At 31.8% G+C, this 22,216-nt stretch overlaps 2 protein-coding genes across 2 annotated transcripts; both read right to left on the reverse strand.

Moving 5' to 3' along the window:
* Window positions 1–1,904: 1,904 nt before the first annotated feature.
* Window positions 1,905–5,844, reverse strand: LOC18037116 (protein SCO1 homolog 2, mitochondrial). Its single transcript, XM_024180963.1, has 8 exons — window positions 5,701–5,844; window positions 5,182–5,314; window positions 4,766–5,028; window positions 3,735–3,769; window positions 3,171–3,371; window positions 2,737–2,826; window positions 2,495–2,627; window positions 1,905–2,400 (listed from the first exon to the last, which is right to left on the reverse strand). Exons 1-8 carry the CDS (start codon window positions 5,769–5,771, stop codon window positions 2,292–2,294), a joined length of 1,035 nt encoding a protein of 344 aa, XP_024036731.1. The 5' UTR covers window positions 5,772–5,844; the 3' UTR covers window positions 1,905–2,291.
* Window positions 5,845–14,745: 8,901 nt separating this feature from the next.
* On the reverse strand, window positions 14,746–16,299 carry LOC18037039 (succinate dehydrogenase [ubiquinone] iron-sulfur subunit 3, mitochondrial). The gene is given in 5 exon segments (XM_006428110.2): window positions 14,746–14,784; window positions 14,787–14,934; window positions 15,079–15,288; window positions 15,606–15,844; window positions 16,027–16,299. Coding segments are annotated over 5 exon segments (909 nt in total).
* Window positions 16,300–22,216: the final 5,917 nt, after the last annotated feature.

Genomic DNA, 22,216 nt, shown 5'->3' on the forward strand with positions numbered 1-22,216 from the left:
AGCAATTATTTTAAAATTTACAGTATGACCAAATTGATCATAAATAACCTTACATTTGAAATTTATTGGGTCCACCCAATAAACCTAAATGAGGGAAATGTTAGTATTACTACATTACTACATACTCGTGCTCAATTATTATATATGTAGATCTGAACATGAATCAAGCATCCAAAAAAATTGAATGATAATTGAAGGCCCTTTAAATAAAGATTTTAGAAATGGAATAATGTAGATTCAAGGTGATGTGGTTGAAACACATCATATTAGTTAATTTCTTTCTCAAAAGTAAGTTATTAGGTAAGGACTCAAAACTAACCTTCATATTCGAGTCACATCAGTAGATGAATTAAAAGGAATTATTACTCAATGCTACATTTTTCAACAAAGAGGGGGGAAAATATTAATGTCAAAATTAATTCTAATATTCTAACCCCTAGATTTAGCTAACGATTAGTGGCTATCACGACATTTTCAAATCCTTCAATGCTTTACAACTTTGCAAGGTAATTATTGAATAGACAAACCCACCATCACTGTCAAATCTTAGTTTATTATTGTTTTGATCGTTTAAAATCTTAACCAAATAGCTTGTGTGAAAATTACTGCTTAACCAGCTTTTTAAAAAAATTATCTCTAATACAAGGGAATAGATTTAGGTAAATTTGGCAATCAAGAAAATTGGAAGCAAATGAGGGGAAGCATAACGAATTTTTAACGAAGGTATTCATTGCGGATATGAGAATTTAATCAAGTCAAAGGGTCTGAAATAACAAATATTGGAAAAGGAAAAAAAAAATTGAAGATGTCAAATTGAGAAATGAATTTGACTAGAGAATTTAATTGAAGATTTCGAATTCATTTCTCAAGACGTGGGTCAGCCAACTGATATCATATCAAAGAAAAGTGGACGGTAGATGCACGACATTGACCTATATCAATCCTAAATTCTTGTTTGACATTATGAAAAAATCAACCCCAAAAAAATTTAAATTTATAAATTAATTTTTTAAAGAGAGAGAAGGAGAATGTGTGTGAATGTATGGTTTATTTTTCTCTAAAATGTTAAAAACAAAATCTCTAAATTACACATCTCTTCATCCTATCATTAACATCAAACATTTAAATCTATCAAGATGTATTGTAATAATAGAATTTCTGTACATTTAGTAATAGGTCTCACATTTGTTAAAGCATATTTTCATCATACAATTTATTGGTAAACACTAACTTTTACTTGGTAGTTAATGTTTACCACCAACCACCACACTTGTACTCGACATTTGGTGATTTCATTTCCATCATGCATCACCTATGGATTATAATACCTTAATTCTAAGTAAAATACTAAAAATACAAAAGAAAGATAGAGTGAACGGTGTGATAATATTAATTGATTATTTTATTTTTTTTCTCTTATATCATATGGTGTAATAGTTAATTTTCCATTTAAACTTAAAAAGAAGTAGAAACTGTTGCTGAGTAATTCCAGCTACTTACTCGCATCAAAATCAGATGGAATTCATTCTTTTGGACTGTAATCTTTCCACCAAGAGGACAAGAATAAACAAATGTTAAAGAAAAATTATATTGACCTTTCAACCATGAACCTGTTTTCTTCACTATACAATTTATTATCAAATTATATCCTTTTGGGACTGATGCTGCAGCTCAGTTTTGAAAGGATAACAACTAAAATTTTTCATAAACACCCCATTTGCACACTTAGTAGTTGGTAGTAAATATTTATCACCACTCACATATATTAGACAACTAGTGATTACATCCCTTTGCAGCTGTGGCTGTGGATTAAAAGCCACTGCTGCTCAAACTAATCATACCCTAAATAGGTTTCAAGTGCAAGACAAGATCAACCACAAGATAGATAAATAATAATAGCCCTTCCAGTGAAAATTTTCCATATTTCCCGTTAATTTGTTTATATATGTTCCTACCCCAGAAAAGTGATGATATGACATGAAATTGGCCAAAACTTATATATCAGTAAAGTTAAACGAAAGTTAAATGAAGTAACCCAGCCTGGCTAACAAAGCGAGGAGCATTTAAATGAAGTACCCCAGCCTGGCTAACAAAGTGAGGAGTACGGACTTTGTCAAGGGCCAGTTGATTCAAATGACAAAGTCTCATGGAAATTAACATTTCTGGCCGAAAATCCATGGGTAATTGCAGAAAAGAATGGAAGCATATTGAAAACGTCAATCATTAAGTTGAGGTTCTCTTTAGTTCCTTCAGTATTAAACGGCTAGTTCCTCTGCATTGTACTTGGAAAATTAGGTTGATGCTTTCTTCATTTCCTTCGAAATTTCTTCTGCTAGTTCCTCTGCAGTGTATTCAACCCCAAAACATCTCACAACCTCCAAGCTTGGGTTCATAAAGTACCTGCTTGTTTTGAACATCAAATCAACCATGAGCTCAAAAACCAACAAGAACTTATCAATGAGGAAAACAATACAAAACATGGATTTGGGCTCACATGTTGTGGGAAGACTCTACAAGATAATCATCGCCTTCGTCTTCAACTTTCTTAAAGAAAACACGGTATTCCTGAGCCATCTGCCTTATAGCACCAACAGGTCCCGTTAATCCCACTATTCTTGAGTTAAATTCTACAACACTTGACAGAAAAGCATGCCATGAGAAAGTCAGCCAAAGAAATTGTGCATGCAACACATTCTGCAAATTATTATAAATGTAATCATTTGAGGGAACCCGAACCTTTAAGGTAAGCACGTAGGTGTGCAGGAGTATCACGCTGTGGATCGATGGTGACAAATATTGGTAAAATCTTAAGATTCTTTTTTGAATCTTAACACCAAGTAAAAATACACAATGTGAGAGATGTTATCCAAATCCAAAAATAAATATCATACTCTTTTTAATATAAAATTCCAGGTCTGGGCTATTTAACTCGAGTTTTCTTCATAGAATATTTCGATTTAAATTTTTTACTTATTTTGAGTCATTGATCTCATGCAACCCAATGGCATATATGCAAAGTCAAAAGTACCATTTAATGATGTCAATTCCTTTAGTATCTCTACTATTAAATTGCATGAGAAGAATGAATCAAAATTTGTGGCAAAATCTTATATAAAAATTAAGTTAAAATAGTCCCACCCAGAATTTTATTTCTATTTAAATTCACAAACCTAATATATCAATAGCCTTGGCCATCATCTGGACTTGCTCTGGCCCAACATCAGGGGATGATGTATAGCCAAAGTACAGAAGAACCCAGTTCCCTAGAAAGTTATTTTCAGTTACTAGACGATTCTCTGTATCAATTAGAGTGAATGGACCACCTATAATTGGACCCGTCACCCTATTGGGACCAGAGTTCTCGCCCTGTCCTGGTTGAACCAAAAAGGAAAATGGAAATTACAATTAGAAAATCATCCTCCAACTGCAAAACTGAACGTGGTAAATTGCAATTCTGCAAGCTCAAAAATTTCTCGCTGATCCTTGGAGAGAAATTTTTTGACTCTCAGAAAGAAATTTTTTGATTGTATGTAAAGAAGCATTTAGTGGAGAATGGATAACAATCAATAGTTTCCAACAAACATAAGCACTCTTGCAAAGTAAATCCTTTTAGCTTAAATCCACATTCACGCTACTAAAATTAAATAATAGTAGATGAAGTTTTCTTCTAAAACTATATTTTTTATCCTCAATAAATGAGTTTAGATATTCTTCTGGAGTTGCATTAGTTTTACCTGAAAACACCATTGAAGGCAGGGCACTCATTGTCCTAGTCAACAAGCCCAAAAGCGAAAAGAGAACTGAATAAATTCTCACTTCGAAAATGCTAAAAAGTATACATGTAATGGGGTAAAGCGAGTTCAGCATGCCTAAAATTCAGGAAACGAGAAATGCCTACTTAGAAATACCCCTTAATTGACCCAACTACTACTACTTAATGGAGAACAATGACTGTAACATAATAATGTTGACACTTGTTGCAAATCAAGGACAGAGCTCAAAGGTAAATATTCTCAAAAGTACCCAAGCAAGGAAAGTTTAAAATATGATTTAGAATTTCATAACAAATGCCAAAGAGGTCGGAACAATACAGTTTTAGAAAAGGGTCCTTTTGGCTTTCTCGTGTACAGGCAGTCAGGCATTTGTTAGAGAATAGGAAAATTTCTCAACTGCCATCATATGATGTTGTTATGTCTATTTTAGCAAAATGATGTATTAGTGACTAGTTTTGCGTGTATCTAGTATAAAACAATGCAAAATCATGAGATATTTGAAATAAAGTTCGAAGATTTGATAATCAAATAATTCCCGACTTGTCTGTTTCTTTCTTCCATGCCCCTTCAAAAAATTACTTCCTAATTTGTACCAGTAGATATACTGGATTTTTAAAGGCTACTCAAGATCTAATAACTATAACCATGCAAAACATACTGCCATCATTTTCACCTTTTAAATGAAAAACATAGTTACCAAAACAACCACCAGAAATGCTGTAAAGAGCTTCTCGAAAATTGAGACACTTCATCGCTAATAATTTCAAACTAAAGTCCCCAAGGGTACAGCCTAGCCGCTAGGATATTTTGTTTGAAGCAAGAGGATAAATTCAAAAGCTATAAGAAAATCTGTTTGATTCTGAAAAACTTTGATAATGTCTCGAAGTGCATGAGCAGGCATGTGTCAGAAAGACTAACACTGAATATGGGCAAAGAGCGGAAACTGAATAATCCCCTAATTCATAATTAGCCCAAGTGAAGATAAATCGCACCTCAAATTTTTTCTCCTTGACACATTGACAAACTGAAGTTCCTGAATCTCAATCATGAGTGAAAACATAAAAGAAATTGATTCATAAGAATAGAACCTAAAAGTTACCAGCATACAATCATGAAATTTCCAGATCCAGGGGAAAAATAAAAGATGGGTAGGAAGACTGAAACTTAAAACAGTACCTTTCCTCACAGCTCTTCGTTCATCATTATAATGGACAAAAGTAGCTATTCCAGCTAATCCCAGTAAACCACCAGCTGGCTGCAACAGCAAATTGATAAAGAAATAACAAGTCCAATTTGTTCAAGTAATAATAATCTCTCTTCCCAAGTGAAACTTGACAACTAACGTTATTAATCCTGGTACTTGAACAACTATCAATAACAAATAACAAAGGTGTCTAAGGCAGCATACAATAACATAAGTACTCCACGAGCGAGAAGCTTTCGTCTCTTGAGGCGATAAAAAATAATCAGCTGGGTTTCTATGACTCTGTCTTGACGATTTCGTGTAGCTACAAGACTGAGTTCTCTTAGATAAATCAAACCTACACCAAATACAAGCAACTCAGCTGAGACTCGTATAATCAATTGTCTTCAAAAATTAACCTACGCCACCAAAACTGAACGTGTTTCTTTAACAATGGTTAAGACTCTAGCATCAAACTCCTATTTCATCCATAAACCCTAAACCAAAAGACCCCATCACGCAAAAAATTCCGTACGAAGTTCAATTTTTGCACAGATATACAAACTTTTTGCACATTAACAATTAAATTTAAGAAATTTGTTTTTTGGCGCTCGGGGGGTTGTTTGCAAGAGCAACTATGCATCACTAATAACCGTAGCAACAAGCTAAATGAAACAGAGTTATAATGAAAAATTAAAAAATGAAAGTAAAACAAATGGGGTTTTAAGGGTTTAAGAGATTGACCTTCGAATAAGATTGAGCGGCTGTCTGAAGCGGTGCTTGGAGGAAAAGAATAGAAAGCGAGATATGGGCATTGTGTTTTAGCAAAATTTGTTCTTAGGCTTCGCAGCAATTGACAGTTAAATTGAAAAATCAAAACTCGTGTCGATTTTTGCCAACTTAAACGCTTAACATGAAAATTTTGCCTTATTGCCCAAGGTTTTTGTTTTCCTAAAAAAAAAAAAAATTAATAAACATGGAAGTTCATTAATAAATAAGGACGTTCATTAATTTTTATAGAAAGAAACCCAAAAAAAATAAATAAATAAAAGTAGGACAAAAATCACATAGATAAATCAGGTGGGGTTTTACCATATTTTTAATTCAATAAATGATAAGACAGTTTGCACGATATTATTTATGAGTGATGATACGGTCACAAGTTTTTATATAAATTTATCTTGTACAAACTGATTTGGTATTAATTTTGAATGAAAATAAAAAAATAATAAAAATAGATCATGTCGACCAAGAGATATTTAATTCAATCAATTTTATTATGCCACATTAATTTGTACAAAAATTTGTGACTATATTATTACTCATTATGTATATAGATGTTAAAATTAATTAACCAAATTGTCTTTATTTCTATTATATTCTCTCTCATTTACTATTAGAATTGATTTAAGTTAATAACTAGTGAGCCAAACAATTAAATATTGAGAAATTACTAAACATACCTATATTTGGTGAACAAAATTCTTATACAAAGTGGCGTGAATTGTTGGATTTTTAATCTAACATTATTAGATCCTTAATTTAACGTTAGACTTATATGTGAATAATTATGTGTTACCGATTATCGTATACAGTTAAGCCCAATTAAAAGTGATCTATTAATATTTTTTGGTAATATGAGTTTTAATGTATCTAATAGGACGTGGGTATTTAATGTATAGATACTTAAGGGTAATTTCTATTTTTATAATGAGTTGAAGCAAGGATAGTAAAAGACAACAGTAAAAGTTATCTATATAAGTGGTTATGGTCTGTAGGTCACACGTATCATTCTATTTTTCCTAACATCCTATCATTAGAGAGAGTACAGAGAAACTTAAAAGATCTTTAGGAGAGCGTGTTGATCTAGAGACAAATCATACGACTCTAAAGAGTAATTAAGCATTATGGATTCAAATACGTTTCTGCATATTTTGCTATTGATTCTTGATAATACAACGTGAATTTCTTAAATTATAGACAATGGTTTTCACCAAAGTTTTAATTATGTTCTAACGAGTCGTATCAAAGTCTTTTCATGTTGAATCATTGAGAACAACTTGTAATTGTTTTCTAAGATTAAGATTACAAAATTTTGGAATGCGATTTTCAATATCAACAATTCGATTTTTTTTTTCTAAAAAATTCAAAAATTCATAATAATTTTTGTTTTCAAAAATTTGGTATAAAAAAAATTAGAAATTCATATTTAAAGTTTAAAGTTAAAAAAAATTCAAATTTAAGGTTTTGCGGACGGCGATAGTAGGAAGCCGCGACCAAGTGGGTGAAGTGGCCGTCACTTTTTCCTCATGCGGTGGCCATGGCAGTAGCATAAAGAAAAAAAAGTTAAGTGAAAAAAATTAAGGTTTTGGTGATTTGGGGTTGTTTTAAGATTCGGTTCACGACCCTGATTGGTCCAGCCCTAAACCGATCAACGGTTTGACCAGTCAATAGTTGATCGGTAAAACAATTGACCATTTGCCTTTTGAATTTGATCTGAATTTTTTTGGATAATTTTAGTGCAATTTTAAATTCCAATATTGGTATGTTTATATATTTTGAAATAAACTAATTGAAGTAAAATGTCACCAAAGTGACTTCTTTTGTGAAAATTTAATTTTTATAAATATAAACGGTTGTATATATGTAAATTCTGTGAATACCGATTAGCCCAAAGGAAGGTTCGTATTTGATAGAATTGCATGTGCACCTAAAGTAATAAATGCATGACGATTATTTGGTTTTACATGTGAACAATAATTCGGCTTAAAATAAGATTTATTGTTTGACATGTTCTTATTACCAGTGTTTGATCACTATATCAAGATATCACTTACAATTTAATATTTTGTCAAGGATAAAATATTAATAGATAGTCTGGTTTCTCAAGATGAGGTTTACTTTTATTTAAATTTATTTTTGTTTTAAAACTTGTATAAGCTTGTTTTGTTTGGTTATTTGTTGTTCTCTGTTCAGTTATGTATCCTGCTAGTATTACTACCAACATCAATTCTATTTATATGCTAAATGACTCTAACTTCAAGTCATGGCAAGAGAATCTTTTAACAGTTCTCGCAGTCATGGATCTCGACCTTGCATTAAGGGTTGATTCTCTCTCATCTTTGATGAAAGTACCCTTGATGATAAAAGGGAAATAAAAATGAGAAAGAGATCAAATTGCATGTGTATCATGATCATAAAAAAGGTCATTCCACAAGCATTCAAAGGCTCAATATCTGAAAAGATAATTACAGTTAAAGAGTTCTTTGCATAAATTGAATAGAGATTTGCTAAGAACAAAAAGACTAAAATTGGTACGATTTTGACAAGTTTAACTTCAATAAGGTATACAGGTAAACGCAATATTAGAGAGTACATCATGGAAATGTCTCATCTTGCTTTTAAACTAAGAGTACTTAAGCTTAAACTCTCTGATGACTTGCTAATGCATTTGGTTTTAATATCCTTACCAACATAATTAAACCAATTTAAAGTGAGCCATAATTGTCAACAAGAGATATGGTCTATGAATGAACTTATATCATATTGTGTTTAAGAAGAGGACAGACTGAAGAAATATAAAGCATAAAGTACTCACCTGGCCTCCACCTCCAGGGGCAAGGAGAAGGGTAAGAAAAGGAAGAATGATAAGGAAGCTGCATGCACAGCACCTTAAGAGAAACAACAAAAGAAATTGACTAATCCAAAATGCATTAGTTGTTTCTTTTGTGAAGCTGAAGAGCATGGTTTGGTTTGTTCTGAAGTTAATTTAACTTTAGTACCAAGACACGCGTGGTGGATAGATTTTGGTGCAACCATTTATCAGTGTTCAGTGTAGGATTGCCTGAATTGCCGAAAGCCTAGTGATGGTGAAAGATAAATCTATTTGGGCAATGGCAATGAGATTAAAGTTGAAGCAATTAAGAAATTTATATTATTATTAAAGACCAAATTTTATTTGGATCTTAATAAAATATTTATTATTCCATCTTTTAGATGGAATTTGATTCTATTTTTGCTTTGGACAGGTCTGATTTTACTTGTTCTTTTGAAAGTAAAAAATTCAATTTATTTCATAATTCAAAACTAGTTGGTTTCAGTTCTTTATTCGACGATGATAATCTTATACGCTTGATACAATTGTTTCATTTAATGAATCCATGCAATTTAGTACATGAAGTTTAAAGAGAAGTTAACTAATGAGAATTCAGTTGTGTTATAGCACAAGAGATTGGGTTATATCTCCAAATGGAGAATAGAGAGACTTATGTCAGACGAAATTCTCGACCGTTTAGATTTAAAAATTTTTTATATTTACGTTAACTGTATTAGGAGGAAACAAACCAATAAAAGGATATTTGAAGCTAACAGAACCTTTGATGTCTTAGAACTCATACATACATATATTTTGGGCTATTAATTATGGTTACTGGAAATGCTCAACAATATTTTATGACGCTCATAGACGATTTTTCAAGATATGAATACATATATCTCTTTCTTGAAAAGTCACAATTCTTGCATATGCTAAAAAAATTTTAAGCTAAAGTTGAGAACCAACTCGGCAAAATCATCAAAAGCGTCAAACCATACCATGATGGTGAATAATATGACAGATATGATGATTCAAGTGAATAACGTTTAGGGCCATTTGCTAAATTCCTATAGGAATGCTGTATCGTCCAATAACACATTATATTGGGTTCGCTCACTATGAATAACGTTGCTGAAGGACGAAGCAAGGCGCTTAAAGATATGGTAAAGTGTCATGACCCAACCCAGACCTGACAAGATATTGTCCGCTTTGGGCCTTAACAAGGCCCGCACGGATTTGTTCTTGGGGCGCCCATACACCCCAAAACGCGTCTTGCCAATTAAGGTGTGGATCACCCCTTATAAACCCAGCATCTCTCCCGTGCTTTGCCGATGTGGGATTCGCCCAGGGTGTTACATAAAGAGTATAATTTGTCACTCTATGCAAAAACGCTTACAACTGCAACATATATTCTTAACAGGGATCTAAATAACAGACTGTCAAAGCCCTTTACAAGCTTTGGACGTATAAAAAGCCTAGTCTAAAACACTTGTAAGTTTGGGGATGTCCAGCTGAGGAAGGACCTTATAGACTTAATGAGAAGAAACTAGACTCAAGGACAATGAGTTATTATTTTATTGGACACTTTGAAAGATCCTGAGAGTACAAGTTTTATGATCCTACAATTAAGTCTATTTTTGAGTCAAAAATTACTCAGTTCTTTGAGGATGTCGAGTTTGCAGGGAGAGATAGAATTAGAGACTTTGTCTTTAAAGATGAATACATTGATATTCCTATAAATATTATTGACATTGATCAAGATCTCATTTCTGACTTTGTTCAAGACCTAACATATCAAGATAATGTTGGAGAGCCCCCAATACAAGAATTCGTTTTAGAAAAACGAACTCTACCACCTCAAGAATCTATGGCATTGAGGAGATCCAATAAAGAAAAGAGAAATGCGGTGCCAAATGACTACATTGTATTTTTGCACTGCATTTCTACAAGAACGTGAGGTAGACAATGAAGTGATAAAGGATGATTCGATTATTTCTATCAAGCTATGCAAAGTTCTAACTTTCATAAGTAGATTGATACCATTAATGAAAAGATAAAATTCATAAAGAACAATGACGTGCGGGATCTTATCCCATTGCCAGATGTGCGAAACCTATTGGTTGTAAATGGATATTTAGACTAATGTAGGAAGCATCTTAGATGAAATAAATTAGAATTTACTAAGAATTATAATGTTCGGGTCACTTTAGTATTTAGTATTTTTTTAGGATTTATCTTATTTTATTATGCTTATTTAAGTCATATTTGTAATCCTAATTTAATTAAGATTTTAGATTATTTCTCTTATTTGAGGAAGATTAGAATTAAATTAGCTACTAATATATATAGGCTTATTATTCAGAGTTTATGGTAACACTCACAAACATTTGATTAATAATATTCAGTATTTCTCAATTGAGATATTTTCTCCTTTGTGAGAGTCCCCTTCTTAAGTTTCAAGAATGTACGTTAGACCAAAATCTAGTATTGCTTCCGCCCTGCGTCAAATTCCTAGTAAATTCTATGGGCTCAAGCAAGCATCTTGACAATGGATTCTAAATTTTATCAAATGATCATCTCATTCGGTTTTTAGATGAATTTAGTAAATGATTACATATACCATAAATTATGTAGGAGCAAGTATATTTTCTATTTTTATATGTCGATAACATTTTGTTTGCTAACAATGATATAGGCTTATTGCATGACATCAAGATATTTCTAACTAAGAATTTGAGATGAAAGATCTTAATAACGCCTCTTTTGTATTCAGAATACACATACACCGGGATCATTTCTAGGATGTTATTGGATTATCACAAAAAAACTATATAGAAAAGATTCTCAAGAGATTTCGCATGCAAGATTGCAAGCCAAATGATATCCTTGTGCCTAAGAGAGATAAGTTTAGTCTCAATTAGTGCCTCAAAAATGATTTTAAGGAAAAAATGGAAAAGATTCCTTATACGTCAATAGCAAGAAGTCTTATGTATGCCCAGGGCTGTATACGACCAGATATTGTATATGTTACTGATATGTTCGGCAGGTATTTAATTAATCTAGGAGTAGGCCATTAGAAAGCAGCTAAATAGGTGGTCATACAATACCTATAGAAAACAAAAAACTACATGCTCATGTATTGAAATTCAGATACTGACTTCGATTTTGCTGGATGCCAATGTAGGATAAAGTCTACATCGGGCTACATCTATTTACTAGCTGTAAGTGCTGTCTCCCAGAAGAATGCTGAGCAGGCTTTTATAGCCTCTTCTACGATGGCAACAGAGTTTATAACATGTTATGAAGCATCCAATCATGGTATATGGCGACGAAATTTTGTAGTGGGGTTACATTTAGTAGATATTGTTGATATATCACTCACGTTATTTTATGACAATAAATCAGCAGTGCTATATTCTAATAACAATAAGAGCTCGACGAAGTCAAAATATCTAGACATCAAGTTCCTAGTTGTTAAAGAAAGAACTTAGAGTGGACATCTATTTATAAAGTACATCGACACAAACTCCGTGATTATGGATCTGCTTATTAAAAGACAACCATCAAGACATTCGATGAGCACACTGCTCATGTGGGTGTCGTGTCATTAAAGAAAATTCAGTTTTAATAGGAGTTTGTGATTTCATATGCTCTTATAATATATACATTTTTAAATATTTCGGTTTATGGATATTTAAGGTTGTTTTCTATAAAAATAAAGTTTTGGTTTATTCATGCTCTGATTTTTTATATGGTTTAATGTCATTAATGTTTAAGGTGGATCAATTGGAAATAGGAATGTTAAGATTACATTGTATGAAATTTTCATGCTACACATCCATATCTTGATCCATGTCATTTAGTTGTATCGACACAATAACTACTGATAGATCGAGTTATGATAGTTATAATAAAGGTCGGATTAGTTATAGATACATTTTGATAATGACAGTATGGTTAAGCTCATACAATTACCTTTGCAAAACAAATTATAATGCCACATAACTAGCCTAAGTGGAAAATTGTTGAATCTTTAATCCAATATCGTTGGATTCTTAATCTAATATTGGGCTTATACGTGAATAATTATGTGTTGCAGACTCTCGTATAATATTAAATACAATTAAAAGATATCTATTAAGATTTTTCGGTAATTTGAGCTTTCATATATTTAATAGGGTGTAGGCTTTTAATGTGTAGATATTTAAAGATAATTTCTATTTTTATGATAGGTTGAAATATGAACACCAGAGGATAATAGGAGAAGTTGGTTATACAAGTGATTATAGTCCTTAAGTCACACATATCATTCTATTCTTTCTAACATCCCATTATCATAGAAAGAGTATAGAAAAACTTAAAAAAATTTCTAAGAGAACGGATTTATCTAGAAGATAAACTACACATAGGGATGACAAAAATCCCCACGGGGACGAGTACCCTCGGGGATTTTCCCCATTCGGGGAGGGTATGGGGATAATTTCATACCCAATTTCTTATTCGGGGAGGGGACGGGGATGAGGTGGAATCCCCATCCCCTACCCATTTCCCCATTTTAATTTTTAATTTTATTTTAATTTTTTAAAATTAATAGTAAATAAATTATAAATATTGGTAAAAATAAAAAATATCAAAATATTTATATTATTAAACTTTTAGGCCTAATTAACTAATTAAAGTCCTAAATTTTTATTTAGGACATTAAAAAGACCGAGTAGATTCTATTAGCCAAACATTTTTTTTAATTTTAATATTCTTTAAATATTTTAAACTTAAATCTATTTTTTATTTATTTTTAGATGTTATAATTGCCCACAGCGAATCACAATTTTAATATCTAATCTAATCTAATATTTGTTTTTAATTTGCTCCGATTTAACTATTGTGTTGTAAAGGGAATAGTCCACATTTATAAAGTGCCCACGCCACCATTGAAAAAGTTAATTTTCAATCTAAATTCGATTTTATTTGTAACAATTTTGTATTAAACTATTAATTTGTTCATGATAGTTTGTAAAAGAAGTTTGTATTCCTTGCATGTTGCGTTACTTACTAATTTAATGTATGTGACTTTTGTAATAGATATTAATGTAAGATATATTTTGAACTTTACTTTTATTTGAATTTTTTATTTTAATATGATTAACTCAAAATTGAAAAAAAAATGTATTAGTTATTCGGGGATCAGTGATCCTCGGGGATCCCCTGTTATTATTCGGGGAGGGGATGAAGATTCTCTCAAGTAATTCTGACGGGGACGGGGAGGGGACGGGGACATACACAAAATATCGGGGATGGGTACGGGGATATCGGTCCCCTCCCCTCCCCTCCTCATTGCCATCCCTAACTACACAACTCTAAAGAGCATTTAAGTATTATAAATTTAGATATGCTTCCACGATGGCTTTCACCAAAAGTTTAATTATGTTCTAACATCAGTGTAACTTAAAAAAAAGTGTAAAACCTCAAAATCGAAGTAATAAAAAAAATGAATTCGATTATTTAATTTTATAATTTTCAACTAAATTAATAAAAAAATACACAGAAGCGGGCAATTTAGTCATTTGAATTATAATAGAAACTATACAGCATATTAATAATGAGGACATGACCACTCATCGTAATCTTTTGAAGTTTTTTCATCCTTACAAATCTTTAGAAGTTTTTAGGTGATAGAATTATTCTAATTTCCATTGAAAAAAATACTATCTTTTGAAGAAAAAAAAATGATTTGTTCAGAAAATAGATTACTTTTAATTCCTATTAGAAAAACAATGAAGAGAAACACTAGCCCACAAATATTTTTCGGCACATTTCAATAATTTCACGACATGTGATCAATTTCCGGAGATTTGTATACAATAAATAGTTAATTTCATGTTCTATAAAATAACAGAAGTTCAAAAATTGAAGCTTGAATCAATATTCTACTAAATTGCTTCATAATCAACCGAAATGAGAATCCATCGCCCATCAATTTCAACAAATAAACAATTTGTTCCGAGTGAAGTGAAATAAGTACTGCAACATATTGTCAATCTCATCCCAATTTTGCATGTTCCAAGTCAAACTTTCTATTGTAACACCTCGAAATAGGCACATTTGCATCATATAAAATGAGAAAAGATAGAAAAAATTAAGCAAAGGAAAATTTAGTGGCTCAAGTTGCATTCTGTATGAGATTAGAGCCGCTACTACATGCTTTCAACCATTTCCATAGGCTGAGAAACCATATATGCTTAGTCTTCATTTTGTGAATTGCATCAGCTGGATCCAAACCTTTGGGGCATGTTGCTGTGCAATTCTTGATAGCTCTGCATCTATACAATTTCCTTTCATCTTCTGTTAATGCTTGCAATCTTTCTTCTGTTAATTCATCCCGGCTGTCAGAGAGGGTTTTGTTTTTGTGTTTTTTTTTTTTTTTGGGGGGGGGGGGGGGGGGCGCGGGGGCACTTTGTTAGACAGATCACATTATCCAAACGCTTAACCTGATAGATAGGATCAGCCGTCCAATATTAGTATGTTACCTGTCGCAAATCCATCGATAAGCATGGAGCAAGGCGGCGGGGCCAAGGTACTCTTCAGGGTTCCACCAATATGAGGGGCATGAAGTGGTACAGCAAGCACATAGTATGCATTCATACAGACCATCTAGTTTCTTTCTGTCTGCGGGTGATTGCCCATACTCTCGCCCATCTTTGGGCACCATGTTTGTCTTCAGCCAGGGCTCAATCGACCTATATGACATAACAGCAAAGTACAACATATATACTTGAAAGCACAACATATTTATGTACATGACAATGGTGTGTAACAAACCCATTGGAGGTATACAAGCATGTGAACTAATGTTTTGCTCGTGATTATTTTTCAAAGCATAATATACCTGACAGCTATAATTTCATTTTGAAGCAGCTTTAAATTAAGAAACGATAGCATCTCAATATCAAACATATCAGACAACAAGATCTCAAATAATAATGTAAGTTCAGTATGGTCAATTGAGTTTAATTAAGACCCATTTCGTTAACTAATTACGACATGATTAGCTTACTTGTACTGCTGGTAGAAATTGGTGAGATCAACAACAAGATCTTTGATGACAAACATGTGAGGCAGAGGAGTTATAATAGTTGGCTTGCTAGTGTCGCCATCGATTGGCTTAAGGCATGCAACAGTGTTGGTGCCGCCAATGTTCATCGCGCACGACCCACAAATCCCTTCTCTGCATGACCTTCTATAGCTCAAGCTCGAATCAGTCTCTGCTTTAATCTTCTGCAATGCATCCAAAACCTAAACAACAAAAGATTTTCAATTCCAATTGTCTATTCCTATTCATAGAAATTAACTATACTCGAACTCTACATATATGCGCACTTGAACATAATAGTGCTTTTACTGAGAAATTAACATTTAATTAGCTTTAACCATGAAATGAAACACCCAATAAAGCAATCAATTAACTAACTTATTACCATAGGACCACACTCGGAGAGATCAACATGATAAGATTGAAGAAAGGGCTTGCTATCAGGGCGGTCAGGATTCCATCTATAAATCCTGAACTCCTTCATCACCTTCTTTACATTATCTTGCACAGTCACACGAGATTCCAAAGCCACTTCAGCACTTTCTTGTGCTGCTGGATGCCCTTCAAGCACCGGAAAATCTTGCTTCTTGGCCTCTGCTCGGCCAAAAACTCCGGCCACTTTGTTGTATCCACGGCGGAGGAAGCTGCTTCTCAACATATCTGCTTGTGTGATTGAATCACCGAAAGCTTGGAGTTTGCTTATAATTTTTAGTGCTTCTGCATGGCAAGCGACACGTGGTTGCATAAGTGCATACGTGTTTGGGTAATATAAGCACTGATGTAATGATTCATCAAGCTAAGTGATTATTCGTCTTTTGGGCTCATTTGAAATTTTGGGCCTGCTTTGGACCCAAACTTAAGCTCATCCCAATTCCCAAACTGGCCTGGTTGCTAATTACCTCAAGCTGTCCCGAGTTAAAATGTCGAACTAAATTAAGATAAAACACAGATAAAAGCTGGCTCCGATTTTGTCAAACATTTTGCTGAATGGTGATCAGTTGGTCAGTGCCTTGGATCCTGGGATGAGGAAAATTTTGGAAGACAAGTCAATAGTCAAATTCTGCCACAAAATTATTTAACATCATCACCAGGACCACTTGACTTTTAAAAATGTTTGATCCCAAAACTCAAATAATAATAATAATCCCATTTGAAAATTCAACCCTAGCAGCAGCCTCCTGGCTGTGAATCTGTCATCCGTGATCCTTAAGCCCAACATGTCGCAAAAGCTTGCACAACGTGTTTTCAAAAATGGATTGAAATATTAAAAAGCTGAAATTTAAGCAAAAACTTGAGGCTGTTAGGTAAAATTGGGCATAGACTTGTCTAGTATGCCTTCGTTTCAACATCATGGAAGTGTTCAAAGTTCAATTTCTTCTCGATCCGTGTCAATTTTTATCCTCTTAAGCATGAATAGACAATTATCATACATCTTGATCCAACTGCTAGTATATGCTTCACTTTCATATCAAATCCAAAAAATAAAACCCAAAAAAAAAAAAATTCATTTAGCTCAAGAGCAGACTTCTTACACGAGTTTTGTTATTTGGTTCTCTTAATTATCCACATCTGGAAATAGAATTTTCCTGAATATTATATATTTGTACACCTCCTCTCTAAGTATAAAATCGACTTGAATTAATGGCAAGATACCAATAAACATCTGACAAATAATAAAAGCCAAATTATATAAAAGTTTGGAATTTGATAATTGACATACATGAAAAATACAAGAACTAATCATGGTTAATTAGGTGCGCTTTCACAATTAAGTCAAAAGAAAGGAAGAAAAAAAATGAAATAGTAAAGGTAGAGCGTAGTGGAGTCTAATCATAGATGTAAGTAGTCTAAAACTTCAATTATTTAACTGCATCATGTTAGGTAGACTTTGATTAAGATCAATTATGCTGAGTTATTCCAATCAAAATATTGAAACATATAAATTGACCAATGACGGAAACGACTTAAAATAGAATTAATCTTCAACTTATTAAGATAATTCATCTCATCTCTCACTTTTTTAATCCTTTTTTTCCTTTTCTTTTGGTGGAATTTTCTTGTATACACGATTTATTCGTACTTTCTACAATTTTAAAAGTTTCGAATCATCTTTAAATTGTCACCTTAGGAATTCTTTAGCATATTAAATTTTTGAAATTGAATAAAAATCTATGATCTCATAGATTTTATTTTTTATAAAATACACTCATACATGTATTCCGCATTTTTTTAATTTCTTTTTCTAGTAACTTTAATTCGTATCCTTTTTTTTGTTGCTTGGATTCTACATAGGTGGTGAAGAATAATACCAGATAGGGATCCACAAAAAAAAAAAGAAAAGAAAAAAGACGGAAGAAAATTATTCTTGTGTGCGTTGTAGAAATTCTGATTTGGGGAATATATTTTTGGAGAATGAGCAATTGAGCATTTTTTAATATGTCTAATACTGTAGCTATATACAATTTAAATTCGTTACTCTTAGTTCTAATTTCTGAGCATATGCTACGGCTTTAAATTATTTGCTAGGAATAATCATGAACCAGCTGTATAATTATTATAACATATTTAATAACCACGTACAATTTTTTATTCAAAAAAAATATTATCCATGGGTCTCTATCCAAATTATAAAAATATAAACAGAAGCATGAATTTGCATCTTTATCTATCATATTATACATAGAAAAAAAAATTAAGGATGAAAAAAAATACTTGCAATACTTGGAGCATCACGCATCAAAGAAAATACGTACTTGAAATATATTTTAAAATCACTTTTTGAAAAGGATAATTTCTTTATGAAGAGATATTATAATAAGGATTTTACTAAGTTAAAATGGTGGTAACTTACAGTCCCTTCAAAGATTATGCAGGTCCTACTATCTGTTATAACTTTTTACATTATTTTAAAGGAGCTATAAGTTACAATAAAGATTATGCGGGTCTTACCATATGTTATAACTTTTTATATTATTTTGAAAGAGTTGTAAGTTACAGCAGTTGTAACTTAGCAGTACCCTTATAACAAATATACTATCAAATACATCCATATACTTATAAATATTATAAAGATATAGTATAATTTCTTATAATATAATTCACGATTGTACTATAACAGGGTTAACCTAAGCATGCCTTTACTCTTTAGGGGCCTACATAAGTGCTTTCCAAATAGTTTTATTAGTTGATCACTGAGCTTGAATCCGAAGATTAGTGGGTAGGAGTTAAAAATAGAATAAACGAAAATTATCCCCCAACCACCTCAAGAATATCAAAAGTGCAAGAAATTACCACAAGCTTACGATAACATCTTAGAACCACCTCAAATTTTAGTTTTATGTCAACTAACCACTTTTCTTTTAATTTTGTTAGCTATTGTTAAATAATTTAAAGGTAAAAAACTATTTTATGATGAAACGAAAGGGTAAAAGGGTTGAATATAGTTGAAACAAAGTTTTTGAATAAAAAAATTTATTGAACAATTATGAATAGTACAAATTAGAGTTTTAAACCTTTATATAATAACCCCAAATATCGCAAATTTACTAAAATAGACAAATCTAAAATATTTTTTATAATAAAACTCTCCTGATCAAAATAAGAAAATGAGAACAAACGACACTCAAATACGGGTTCTAAAAAAAGGATAAAAATTCTAAAAGAATTAGGAAAAATAAAAAAAATCTTAAAACTAAAAAACGACCAACAAAGAAACATAATTTTCGGTTCTACATTGGGGTAAAGTAACACAAAGATAGGTTAAATATGTCTCGTGGCAAGTTTCGAAATAATATATTATACGCCGAAAATAAATATCTGTAGCCCAAATTATGCACTTCGGAAGGTATCTCACTTGTAATACACAACTATCTTATATCATTTTGCGATTAGATTTATTTAATGAGGAAAAATAATGTTTTAGGATGTTTATGGTAAAATAGTATTTTACCTTAGATTCATTAATGATGGGTAACGAAATTAATGGAATAGTAACTAGTTGATATAGAACCAAAATTTAAGGTGGTTTTGAGATAATATTTAAAACTTGAGTAGCTCTTTATACTTTTAATAGTCCTGAGGTAGTTGAAGGATAAAATCCCTAGAATAAAATAAAATAAAGTTGAAGTGGCTCGATGCATCCAACCCTAGGTTATTCTTAAAGAAAAAAGAGGAGAGGCCGAGAGGGGGGGGGGTGTGCGGGTTTGAAGCTTAGACCTACAGCTTTAAATGCAAGAATAGGTTATTAAGCCTGGAGAATCAAGTAAAAGATCGCAAAGAATTAATGATAATATCTTTTAGCCCATGTTTCCTAGCTAAATTTAGCTTATGCCTTACATAATTGGTTCACACAAGGCAATCCAATTCTTGCAGGGATATCTCAATTCTGAAGCAACTTCTAAAGCAAGTAATACATTTTATGTCTGCCTTCCTTCCTGAAAAGCTCAACAATTTATGCTACTTGCAACTAAAAAAATAAAAATAAAATACTGCCATTGACGAGAATGTAGTCAAATGGGACTTGTTAGGTCAAGTTTGGACGACAACCGAAGCAGATAATTGGGGTTTAACGGTTAATAATATTTCCACCAAATTGTACCCATAATTAGCTTTGGGTTTGCTACATTGCTTGTTTTAGTTGGACTACATTTAACAAAAATTTATCAATAGAAAACTACTTGAAACATGTTCACAATTAGATAAATATTTTATATAAAGTACTATTTAAGCTACGCAGCCAATAAATAATTCATTTGGTTAACAATGCTAGTTCTTTGATCCATACAAGAACGTAGAGCTTCTATAAAAAAAGATTTTAGACCCGTTTGGGGCAGCTGCGCAGTATATAGAGTTTTTACATGTAAAGTTATTATAAAAAATTTAATACAGTAAAATCTCAATAAATATATGTTTGAGAAATTAATAACCTTGATTAAAGACTTGGGCCAGTATACTAAATAAAAAAATGTCCCTAAATGCATAAAATTATTATTTTTAATCCTTTAGGGCCCAATGAAAATATAAATTAGTAATGAATAAAAATATAGAATTCCATAACACTGAACAGTTTTTTTCCCTTATGACTTTAATAATTTAAATTTAACTCTTTATAAAATATGCATTTAAAGATAGGGCAAAACTATGGTACCACAGTGGTACCATAGCTAGACCCTTAAAGATATTTATTTTTTATTTTTTTATTCTAAAATTGAACTCAGTCACGTCTTTAATTTTTAGCACAATATGCGCTACATTAGGTATATATGTATATGATTACATAAATTAAATAAAGAAAGAAAGAAAGAAATTATATAATTACAAGTTTTTTAAAACTATGTTATACTATTATGGATAATAGTTGTTGGAGATATTGTTGGCTTGAGGAAGCACGATTTGTGTTCTTTTATTGGTAAGTATGTACATATACTAATAAAACTCTTCTTACAATAACAACAAAAAAAAAAAGATCTAAATTTATATCTATTAATTTATCAATAAATTATAAATTATTCATTTATTAATAAATAAATAACTTCGCTAAAATAATCTTTTTTCTTAATCTTAACAATATTATTTTATAGAGTACCCAAGTTTTTTTTTGCTGTTGATAATGTATAGATTTTTTTTTCCCTATAAGGATGATCCATGCCTTTTATTTAGTAATGGAATTCTTTCAATACTGTCTTAAGAATTTGAAAAGAAGAGCACTTCTTTCAATTAGTTATTATCAAAGATTCTTTTTTTTTTATTATTATTATTAAATCACAACCCATAGATATTGCAATCAAATATCTTCTAGAAATTGCCAACAATTCATTAATTTGGTTGGTCGCCACCTCTTACCTTTGATTCTAAAATGGAGGGTTCGAGTCTCCCCAATCGTTGTGAGAGTATTTTCTTGATTTTTTATAGTGGGCTTCAGTTGTTTGTTAGGTTTCGATCGAACATTTATACTATGTATTATGTTTGAATTAAGATTCTCTCATAGTAGGAGAGGATCCTTATCCATCGAACTTTAATTGTATTGTATATAATAATAATAATATATGCATTTAGAGTTCAAATTCCGCTAGCCCATTCGCAGTTGCCTAAACTGTGGTTAAGAAACTACGACTTTTAAATAGGAATTGACAAACTATAGATAAAACAATTATAGTTTAGAAGTCTATCAAGCATAGTACAGAAGACTATTTCACTTTTATTGAAAAAATTGTTAGTATTACTAATGTGTAAAAAAAAAAAAAGTAATTTTATTTAGAAGCAATCATTTATGAAAATTAATTTTAAGACACATCTACAATCTCTTTTAACTCTTCCTCTTTGTCTCTGATTGTCCAAGCCCATAACTGGAAACTTGAGATTTGTTTGGAAGCCCAAAGCTGCAAGCCATCTCCATTAGAAGCATTTTACATATATATAGAGAGAGAGAGAGAGAGAGACACACACACAAACACACACACACACACACACCACCGATACAAAGAAGTCAATATTGTGGCTAATGATAATGCAATGAACCGAGAGCTCACCCTACTTTTTGTGGAGACTCTCTCTTACAATCACTTCCTTGTATATTT

This window comes from Citrus clementina, unplaced genomic scaffold, assembly GCF_000493195.1.
Source record: "Citrus clementina cultivar Clemenules unplaced genomic scaffold, Citrus_clementina_v1.0 scaffold_7, whole genome shotgun sequence".
NCBI classification, from domain to species: Eukaryota; Viridiplantae; Streptophyta; class Magnoliopsida; order Sapindales; family Rutaceae; genus Citrus; species Citrus x clementina.